This window comes from Crassostrea angulata, chromosome 5 (assembly GCF_025612915.1).
Source record: "Crassostrea angulata isolate pt1a10 chromosome 5, ASM2561291v2, whole genome shotgun sequence".
Classification (NCBI taxonomy): domain Eukaryota; kingdom Metazoa; phylum Mollusca; class Bivalvia; order Ostreida; family Ostreidae; genus Magallana; species Magallana angulata.
This window is the reverse complement of record NC_069115.1, coordinates 121,765-133,337: the sequence shown is the minus strand read 5'-3', so window position 1 is coordinate 133,337 and position 11,573 is coordinate 121,765. Positions and strand designations below refer to the sequence as shown.

Here is an 11,573-nt window from a genome sequence, read left to right as displayed (position 1 = left end):
CTTTACTAAATTTAGAACCAAGTCTGCAGATAGTTTTTATCCGGTTCACAAGACTTGGTTTGTTGGTAATTTTAAAAGTTCACAAATCCATTCAAAAATAATATAAAACTACATCATTAATTGAATTATTTTTAGTGAAAATATAGTAAACTTTCAGATTCTCAAAATATTATTTTAGGCTAGCCTAACGTTATGCACGGAGTATGTAATTGTATAAATAGTAGCTGGGCTAGCTGGTCGATTTTTGGAGGTGCTGCATCGTTTAAAATCAAAATTACTGCTACTTGAAATCTTCTGTTTTTCATGAGATACAATTTCTTAATTAGTAAAAGTTGTTTGCGTGGTGTAATGAGGTTCCTCTCTGTTTCACCGGTCTATATGTTTGACACCGGACACCCCGCGCTGACTTGGACCATTGGTCCGGGGAAATGAACGCTTTATTCGTGAGCGCAGTCTAAAACAATACAACGGTATACAGTCATAGGTGGGGGGACAAAGGGGGATATTGAGGGGGAAATTTTCTCAACAAAATTCATACAGAATTTCACATGAATATCGGGCAAATTTTTTTTTAATAAATTCATGCAGACTGCAGTTATTATATTATTTAGAATTATGAAGAGAAAATAAAAAATTTTCTTCAAAATAATGATACAAAATAAAACAAGAGGCAAACGTTTCGCCCCTGACAACCCCTAACCCTACTGATTGTTCTAACCTTTCCATTTCATAGCTGAGCTTAAACTATGGAAATCAAACTGGGTTCATGAGCGGCTATTTTTGCCACGGATAGCATTTTATAGAACTGGTACATGTACATGTAATTGCTGGGCATTTGAAAATGTAAGTAGAATTTTAATTTCTTGTCATATTTCTGACATACACAACAACCACGCTTTGTTCCCGTTTTGCACACATTTGTAAATTAGGTATCGAAAAAATGTGTGCGAAACGGGAATTTGACCAGGTGAGATAATTGCTTAATTGCTATAGTCTATATTACAATTCCTGCGAGGGCAATTGACAGTAAAATAAATAAAACATATTTACTCGCAACTGATATTTAGATTTATTTTATGTTACAATATTACTTGCATAAAATCACATTTAGGCTACATAATAATTGACATCCATATTAATGAATTTGATTTTAAACATCAATTTCGTCATGAACAATTTTATTATTTTTTGTAAAACATGAATATTGCAAAAATGTTGAATATGTAGCGCCTTTGCTCAAATTACTGCCTATATAGGAAGTACATGCACATGTTAAAAGTTTGAAGAGAAAATATCATATGTTAATATTTAATTATTGCTTTTGCTGACATAAATGGAGGAAATGCGTCTAGTGAAAACGCTGCTAAATATATTTCATTTATGTTGTGGCTTGAATAATCGAAGAAAATGGACAAACTGTATAATGATAAATCGGCAATTTTATATGCTTCAAAAACTGTAAAGATTACTTCACAAAACCTATCAAATGAAGACTTAATTCATGCATGTTCAACCTTTTTCAGTTTGAGGTATATCGCATCAAATAAAAAAAATTTTTTTGTCATATTTTTATGTATTTAACCTCTGATTTGAAAAACTAGAATGTGACCCGCCATATACTAAAGCGGTTCTGTCGGAAGAACTACTGTCAAGGTCGCTACTTCAAAGATTGAAATTTTTTGTGATAAAGATCTGTTTCTTTCATAATATTCTTTTTGTTGATACCAAACAACTTGTAATTATCCAAGTATACAATCACACCATATATGATTTTCATAACGAGTTAATTATATTTGGTCATGCAATGCTAAGGAACAACTGTAAGATAACTAAATGAAAATAAATTTATCAACTAAATGCATATATAATTATGTAGTTAATTATTGTAATTTCATTTCGGTAAGTCACAATCATGCACCGATTTAAAAGGGGGTGGGAGTCCGAAAAACTCGATCCGGGCCCCCTCCCCGGCCATCCTTAACACCCTCGGACGCCCGGCAAACAAAATTAATATCCCTCGCGCCCTATAGAACGGTCCCTGGATCCGCGCATGAGTTTAATAAAATGTTATTCTGCATGTATCTAAACTTAAACAGACAGATCACTCTATCTGTACATGTATTTTATTCAAAGTTGCATTGGACTGTATATAATGATTGACATCATGTACCATTTCATGGTTTGGGCGAATAAACTGAATTGAATTGAATAAGAACTCTCCAATGGACTGTGTACCGACAAAAGTGATTAACTCCCTTAGGACAGTTTGAAGCCATCTTTGCGTTATAGGGAATGTCGAAAGGATTAATTACTGTACGTATGGAAATAAAACTGTTTACGATTTAATTAGAAGACATAGTTTGCTATGGTTTTTAATTTTCTCTGCATTAATATTACATCGCCAAACAAAGTATAATAAAACTTGGGAAAATCTCTCCTCACATACAGACAAACCCGCCTAACCCGGCACCCGTCTATTCCGTACCATTGTGCAACCCGGCTCTAGTCTTAGTTTCTTAGTTTCTATAGATTATAGGATTCTGAATTCTATACTTATCTATTTATCCGTCCACTTGTAAACTTTGACCAAATATCAATATAAAACCATCACAAAACACGACCTAAAGCAGGTTGATTACAAACAATTTGACCACTCTATTTTCCTCTTACTTATCAAACATCTACATGAACCCGTTCGACAAAATGAGAACGAGATCGGAATCCCCGTAAACATATAAATACATCTACAAAGTTTAAAGGACTTTGTACAATTACATGTTATGAAGTCAAAGGAAACCAATATTTATTCAAGTTATGATCCTAATAATTAGATCAATGCTGTATCAGAGGAATCCAGTTCGTCAAATACAATTATTCATAGATAAATAGCCTCGTGGGTCTTACTGTTGACTAAATAAGTTTTCAGAAAGACTTCCATTTTAAGCACGACATAATAATAAAACAGAACAATTCGGGAGTTGGTTTAGCTGATAATAAGCTGTACAAACACTTATTGTGGCGCGATACACCATGGATAAACCAACCCAATCTATAGCCACCTAGGTCCGCGCTACAATGAAAAATTGTTGATTGTTGAATCATGCAGACATGTTAACCGTAAATTAGACCCAAACAATCAGACATTAATTGGACTCTTTTCACGTGGAAGTCTCTTTCTGATTTGATGAGCTGTATTTTTCGTGAGGATTTTCTTTTTCACGTTAATCCCATCTGAAGACGACTTGTCGCCCAAACCCCAAACTCTACACTGACACCATGACGACACCCAGAACGTGTATATAGGCCTTAACGGTTACAAATCAAATAATGACCCTGGTGTATATTGCCTTCTATTTCTTTTTATGACTATACAACATTTAGTTAAATTTTTTGTTTGAGAGAGAGAGAGAGAGAGAGAGAGAGAGAGAGAGAGAGAGAGAACACAAAATTATTTGTAGCTTTCTATTTATAAGTAGAGGTATATATGTAATGACAATGAATTAAGTTGGTCGATATTGGTATTAACAGTAGAAGTAAATATGTGCTGCGTTTAATCATTGTCCAACTTATTGTGACGACTCTATAACAAAGCAACCCGGCCCCGCCCCCTTACATTCTCCCCACACAAATACCCATAGAACAAAACCGAGTGAGAAGGTCGATTTCACGGCGGCGAGAATTAAATCCACGAGTAGTTATAGCCTGCCTCACTTTTAATTTTCATAAAAATTCATTAGCTGTATAAACACGGCAGGCTTTTAATGCGCGGCCAGGGATTAAGGTTTTGTGGAGAAGTGGAGGACATAGCTGGCTGTGAGACGAGTGCTCGTCTGAAGGACCCTTCTACAGGATTACCCCCCTTGTTGGAGCTCGGCGAGATTTCTCGGGGGGACATTAATTATACACACCTGGGGAACACTACCTAGTGCGCCGGGCCTCGGATCGATGCGGACACGGGAACGTGAGCGAAATCGGATCGCGGGGATTTTGTGGGATTGATCCAATAGTGGGAGTCCCGGATACGGACAGACAGATAGACAGACAGGATAAGTACGCCGCGTGTGGTGGGGGTGAACCTACAGTGTGATAACCCGGGGGAACTGTCCGGTGGTGCTTAGACTACACCTTATGTTGGATCCCAGAGTAATTGTTTACTTGGAATTTAAATTGATAGAGGTAAAACACTAACTTCTGTCTCCTTCGTCTTTGCTTAATCTATAAAAGGTTCTGTCCTAAAACAGGGATTCTTCTTCCTAAATCTTTAATCAGGTCATATAACTGTACCCACACAGAGAGGCGGTAGGTTGGTGTGGTCCGTGTGTTTGTCTGTCGGTATATCTATAAAATGGCTCATGAACTTGATTTTACTCCATCCTTAAAGTATGAAGGATAATCATCCTATCTTCTGAACTGATTTTATTTTTGAAGGATTGTCGGTAAGAAAACCATTGCCAAGACTCTATCTTATGCATACATAATTCAGCATTGTTTAAAGTTTTTTGAATACAAAGTTTTCTGAATTTCAAATTCGAGCAACAAAATGGTAGCGATTTTTTGGCTCGATTTCCCCCCTCGGTGTTATTTCAGTTCCCGAAACCATTGATTTTCAATACAGACATAACTAGTTTGTATGTACATTGTTGTTTGTAGAAATGTCTGCATTCCAACTACATTATTTGCCCATGATTTGATCGATAAAAAACTAAGTTTTTATTTTATTGTAACACATAATAAACTGAAAATAAAAACCCAGGACGAAATTAATACATAAAAAACAAAAAAAGTGCGAAGGAGAAGGGGGGGGGGGGGGCTTCAGAATTATGACACACGCGCCAGCTGATAATCTAGGCTTGACTTTTATCTTTAATTATGTTTAAAGTGTGTTTTGGTCTGCGAAATATTTCGGTAGTATGTACTTGAGATAGGATATATTGATTTGCGGCTGTCAAAAAGGATCATAAGATATTATTTAAGACTGCAAAAAAATATTGCTTGGCAGTCAGGGTTAATATCAAATAATATAAAATAGATAAGTTAGTTATGAGAGAGAGAGAGAGCGAGAGAGAGAGAGAGAGAGAGAGAGAGAGAGAGAGAGAGAGAGAGAGAGAGAGAGAGACGGTCGAACAAACATCATTTCAAATAGAGAGAGAGAGAGAGAGTAATACAAGAAAGAGTGAGAGATAGAAGAAAAACAGAAATAAAACAGGGATTGACTCGGCACGGGGTAACTGATTTGCATAAGAATGCACGACCAGCGCAGCTTTGCCGCGGATTAAAATTCAATTACAACGATTTTTATTTCACTTGCAATCTTTCCTATTGATCGGTGCTTCGTTGATCCCTAGTCGCTTTTCTGAACTGAATTCATTCTTCGTCTCTCATTCCTCCTGCCGTGGTGCTAGGCGTCATTGTGATATCCTGACAATGGTAAGCTATTCTACCTTTGATTAGAGGAGTTAGGTGTCTGTAGAGCGTGCTAAGTAATGGAGGAGGGTGTAATTAAAAATTGATGTATAGAGACTCTCTCTGGTTTTTAAAGACATTGTCAATAAATAAATAAATTTTTATTTATGGTTCAGTAGGCAAAATATCCAAGTTTATTAAAGAGTATAGAATACGTACCTCGCATAGCAGCTATGCCATTGTACTTGACTTTTATAGAACATTTTTTATAGAAAGATATATATGGACGTGTATCATAAAGTAAACTATTTAAAAATGATATCTCAAAGAGGGAGGTGGGATGGGGTAGAAAACATGTATGCCCTAGTAAGAGTAATAGTCGAGATATATCTCTTTAAAATAAGATAAAATTATCGTTTTATATCTTTATATTTTATCTTTATAGAGAGGTTGGTTATTAGACAGTTTTTCCTGTGAGTCCGTGTAGATATTGATCTGTTATATCTAAGTCTCTCTGACCATATGTTTATTCCGGATTATTCTAATCCCTCTCTGATCGTTTGACCGTCTTAATCCTGTCCGTAAGCTCTCGACCCCACGAGGACTTCATGCTTTGTCTATTACTGTATTAACGTCCCTGTCTGTCTGCTCGCCCGTCCGTCCTTTTGTCCGTCCGCATGTCCATCCTTCCTTTCCTCCATTGGTCTGTCTGTCCATCCTTCCTTTCCTCCATCGGTCCGTCTATCCATCCTTCCTTTCCTCCATCGGTCTGTCCGTCCATCCTTCCTTTCCTCCATCGGTCTGTTTATCTTAGCGTTAAGTCGATTTATTCCACTCATAAACGGGTAACGGAACACCATAATAAAAATCATTATCCCAAAGATAACTGCATTTTCAAATTATTCTTTATTAAAACACAATACAAACGAATTTATAAATCATTTTTTTGATTGACAATTATGACATTTTCACGTATTTTGATGACAATTTAGGCCTGCTGACAATTAGAGATACACAGTTTAATTTTAAATCTACTGGTTACGGAGTCCTTGAAAGACCTCACAAGAGCCCAACCACCTATCTGTAGTTCCTTGCAATAACTACATGCTTGAGTTGTACATTGTAACTGGTAGCAGTGATAGCTGCATGAAAGCTCGAACTTTTATTGTTCACCGACTTTGTTGTTTTGGATTTTTGCAAACCTCTTTTTGTACTGACATATTTTCTTTATTTATGTCCTCTGTTTTTCAGGTCGGTCCGTCTCCAAGGTAACACCGAGGTCTCCCCCGAGTCGTCGCGTGACGCGCGGACCAGTCCCGACTATCTGTTCCTAACGACCGGGTCGTGTGAGCCTATAATCTTAGACTACGACCGCCTTGTGACCAATGTAGAGGACCAGATAATGACTGACCAAGACTCCGTGGGATCGCAGTACGATCCCGTCTACCTCCTGTACAAGAGTAACCCTGGCCTGTTTGAGAACGACTTCACCAACCCGAGGAACGTCTACTCGCTGATCAGCAAACGGCGCGTCAAGTCGTACGATGACGTGTCCAATGTTTCCAAGTCCGCGGATTCTGTGCCATCAGACTACCCACGTATCACGCGTACAACAAGCATGCGTGATTTACGGCGGGCTGCAGGTCTACGCACGGCGTCCAGGAAGGAGCGCCACTACAGTAGTCAGGACCTCAGATCTTTGACCCTTAAGGAGCGAAAAGACCCCAGCATCACAGCGCTATTTATAAACGCCCCGTACCTTAATATAAAGGACCTTGAACACCTACCGGAAGTTGAAGCTCAAAGAGTGGCGCGAACTATATTACCCACAATTTCTTCGAAGAAACGGACAAAAAACAAAGCTCCACCATTCAAGTTAACAGATGAAAATAAAGGCTTCCCTTTGCCTGTGATAAAGTCCGTGTCTGGAGAAACCCTTCCCTATCTCACTCGCGGGGAGGAGCGTAGTGACGTCATCAAGAACAGGAATTTACATCTGGAGGGTAATTCGGAAGAAAGTAATCTCGAAAAATGGTTTTCGGAAATGCCCGATGACGTCATAGAACAAGCCGATAAAATGGCAAGAGAGGAAAAAACCAGTCAAAGTGAGAGTGACTCTTCGCAACAGAAATTACCCAGAAATCCCTCAAAGGAGAAGATTCATTTACCAATACTGAGACCGTTAAACCCGATACCCAACCAATATCTAGAACTTAGAGAAAATGTGAAGCGACCCATAAAGCGTGACGTCATCATCGACAGGGAACATTACAAACTGAAGCAGCGTTCCATGCTGCGGCTGAAGATGCTTGGTGACGAGAACGCGCGCACTGAGCGTCACAGGACGCATTCAGACGCGGAAATCCCTCTGTATCAATATGACGCCGAGAAGTTCTATCACCAGGAGCAGAAAACTACGCTGAAAGATCTCATGAACGCCAAGAGGCAAGACGGCGACGGAGTCAAAACTGTAAACATCGACCAGTTCGCAGTGGAAGCGTACGATATTCATCCGAGCGAGAAGTTCAACTTTGCCAAGCAAACTGTTGAGAACAATGGAGCCAGGTCAGGTCTGTTCCGGGCGAGGACATCAGTAGACTTGACCCCGATCCGACTCAGAAACTCGCTTCGTTCCAGCGAGTCAAAGGTCAGTCCGGGTCACACCGAGCATTCCTGGCAGAAAGCCAAGTCTGTGGAGCAGCCGCTGGACAGAGCCCTGTCGGTGATCAAGATAGAGAAGAAGGCGACGGACGAGAGCAGGAGTGAGACGGCTGACCCAGACAACAGACAGGTGACCTCCCCAGGTAACTTACTCGGGTTCCTTTGCTTTTGTTAGAGGCCCATGTATATAAGTGGGTCTATTTGATCCTTACGGCATACGTAATTAAGGTTATTCTTCATAGGCAGACTAGTACTTCTTTTGTTCCATATAGGCGTAAGCCATAATGCGTCAGTCATATGACGTAAACGGTAAATTGGCGAATAAAATAATTATAAACTGGCGTAAAAAAAATAGAGCAATATTTTGTGGATCAAAATGTTTATGTAACCATGGTAACAGATTATCAAATCAAAATTCAATATTCATTAAAGGCACCGTGAAATACAGATTTTTTAAAGGGTTCCTCCACGAAAATTAAGCATTCTGCAGTCTTTGTCTATACATTAACTTCGAATACTAGTAGTATATGAGCAAACTTAATTATACCTATATATATATATATATAACAACGTGTCAACCGGCGCAATCGGCGTACGCCAGTTTGATAAATTGTGAAATCCTTCTTAAGAATCGAGAGGTTCATTATTTCTCACCACACGAAGAAAAAGGTTATTAATTAGACAATGTTGTTTCAGAGTTCTGTAACAATGAACCCACTAGCTCCCTCTCTTCACGCTGAGACGTAGTTACTAAGATGTTATGGCCCAAGTTTGTTGTATAGTTACAAACGTGTTCACCAAAACTCCACTGCCGAGGAAAGCGCGAGTCCCAGGGTAGGACTTCATTTGTCAAACCGGCGTCGGACCCGGCCTGTTCCTTCATTTGACCGGGGAAGGTTTGCCGGCGTACGCCGATGTCGCTGGTCTGGAACGACCGTCGTGAATTTCGCTGGATGGCGGAATCTCACGGTTTGGTGATTTAATGAGATGAAAAATGAAGATATTTGTTTACTTAATAAATCGGCAAACTCGTTAATTGAATGGATTGATAAAAAAAAAAAATGGAATTTTGCGCAGACACCCCAGAAACAATCTGTATTTCCTGGTATTTGTTGTGAAGTTGCGTTGCTTTATATTTTAACAGTTCTTAATTTTTATATTAATAAAGGAATTCTAGCAAAGCCGGTAAAGAAAGGTGTCTTTGGATTTGTTACATCTGTTACCATGGTTACACAAAAACAGCTGAATATAATTATATATTATTCATTATTTTATTTCTGTATCATTCCAGGCTCACATTCCTCGGTTACAAACCAGAATGGTCGAAACGCTCCTCCGCCGACAAGAGATTCCAACCTGGATATGAGTAAATCCGAGGCCAAGCGAGAAGTTCTCAAGTTCAAGCGCCTGGAAGTGTTTGGGGACACCAGTACCAAGAAGCTTAATCCGATAAAAAACACGGAGAAACCGTTGGTCAAACTGGATTTACGCTGCTCTCCGACCGAATGGCAGAAAGCCCCGGATGTTAGTCCCCAACCACCACTACCCTTGATCCAACGAGATTTGAAAAAAGAACTTCCGGCCATGACTTTCCAATTCTCAACTGGCGAGGTCATTATTTCTAGAAATGCTGCAAACGCCTTAAGCCCACCACGTGACCACCAGCGTCATAGCTTCTATCCAAAACGAGGCCCAATTAAGTCCAACAACACGACCGAGCAATCTCCCCAGCGTTCTGATTCGACAAACGTGGAAACGACCGGCAAACAACAAGACACACCGGAAGTTGATGACACTTCGACGGATTTCACCATGACGCCTGACTATCGTAACATGTCGGAGTTTAACCTGTCTGGGAGAGGAAGGCCTCGAGGTCGTTTGTGGGATTTTGATGGCGATAATCCTCATCAAGAAAGTCTGTTAGGCTCCAGGAAAAATACAATTGAAGAAATTCCCGAGGAGACAATGGACCAATTGACGCCAGATCCCCCTGTACAGGAAACACCAACACAACCTGAACAGACGACAAATGTAGACGCCCCATCGGCTGAGTCACCACCTGAACACAGCCCAAACACCACGCCCTCAGACCAGATTCCATCTCCATCCAAACTATTGGAGCCATCGGCGGAGAAGATTGAAGTGGTCACGGCGCCACATAACCAGTTAAATGAGAAACCGTCAGAGGGGAACCGATCAACAGAGAAACCGTCAGAGGGGAACCAGTCAACACAGAAACCGACAGAGGATTCAAATAAAGATAACACTCAGCAGACACAAGAACAGGAGGGAGAAACGGTACCAGCTTCAACAAACAAACCAAACGACAAGAACACAACAGAGGAAAATCAGAAAACGGAGAGAGAAGCAGACGAAACGGTAAAAGAAGAGGCCTCTTCTAAGGCGGAAGTAACCAAGCGAGACGCAGCCACTTCCGCCACCTCTTTGATTGAGGCGAACGCAAAGCGTCTTAATGCGTCAAGCAAAAACACGGACCACTCTACTGACTCTATTGCAGAAGTGTTTGGAACATAGAGCTGATGTTGAGAGTAAACGTGGACACATGAATACGTAAAGATTCTAGAAAAAGAGACAAGATAATATTTTTGTTTAGGCGTTGTCTTTCGATATTATATATGTTCTCATTTTTTATTTATATTACGGATTTTCTATTTTATTTAATCAATGTTGATTCTGGTTTATATGTCAGTATCCGATGCAGTATTTTGTGGATGCTCAACGGCTGTGATATCAGTGTATATAATCACGTGTACGGTTGTCATGGTAACAGTATTGTTATACATATTTATTTTTCTACGGATTTTAAATGGTGCCGATGTTGTTGAATAAATGATATTATCTGTTGTTTATTGTAATGCATGTTAATTACATGAGGCATTGCACATTATTCTCCCCGTAGATAATTCTGCATCCAAGTTCCCATTACTTCTTTTATAGTCTGTCCCAAGTTATTGCTTCCATCACTTTTTAATGAGTTTTAATAAAAATGCACATACCTGTGAAAGAAGTACAGGTAAAATCGATAAAAGGGAATATGTCCAAGATATTTTCATTAAACAATTATCATTTTCCACTCATAAAGGTTCACAGGAAAGAAAACATGCAAATTTCTTACGGAGATTTATAATGGGAAATGTTTCCATCTTTTCTCCATTCGGAAGTACTCTGGATGTTTCGCGCAATTTTTCAACGTTACCATCCGGGCTTATTTATGGCTGATGCAATGCTTTTTATTTTTGGTTGTGTATTGAAGCGGTAGAGGGGACGTTTCAAAACAGATATTTTTCATATTGGAAATTTTTCATATTAGTGGATGAACGTAGTTTGAGCACAAAGGTATTTATGATTATCGAAATATCAAGCAAAAAGTGATGGAAGCAAAAACTCGGGACAGAGTATAGCTTATATATCGCCCTATTTTTTTCCAAATTGCTGAATATATGATGACGCCATAAAATTAAAATTGGATTAACAGTGTAAGAGCGGGA

The 11,573-nt window shown here is 39.3% G+C and overlaps 1 protein-coding gene across 3 annotated transcripts; it reads left to right on the top strand.

Moving 5' to 3' along the window:
• Positions 1 to 46: 46 nt before the first annotated feature.
• LOC128184004 (titin-like) lies at positions 47 to 10,929 on the top strand. Of its 3 annotated transcripts, XM_052853273.1 has the most exons (4): positions 47 to 65; positions 734 to 843; positions 6,655 to 8,207; positions 9,356 to 10,929. In XM_052853273.1, coding segments are annotated over exons 2-4 (2,799 nt in total). In that variant the 5' UTR covers positions 47 to 65; positions 734 to 841; the 3' UTR covers positions 10,600 to 10,929. The 3 variants fall into 3 exon arrangements, with proteins under 3 accessions (XP_052709233.1, XP_052709234.1, XP_052709235.1); XM_052853274.1 differs by lacking the exons at positions 47 to 65; positions 734 to 843 and adding an exon at positions 3,654 to 4,176; XM_052853275.1 differs by lacking the exons at positions 47 to 65; positions 734 to 843 and adding an exon at positions 5,319 to 5,427.
• Positions 10,930 to 11,573: the final 644 nt, after the last annotated feature.

Bases quoted from the DNA above. Each gene is read 5' to 3' on its own strand.
- LOC128184004 (XM_052853273.1), top strand. The intron at 8,208-9,355 runs GTAACTTACTCG...GTATCATTCCAG, and splicing joins CAGACAGGTGACCTCCCCAG to GCTCACATTCCTCGGTTACA.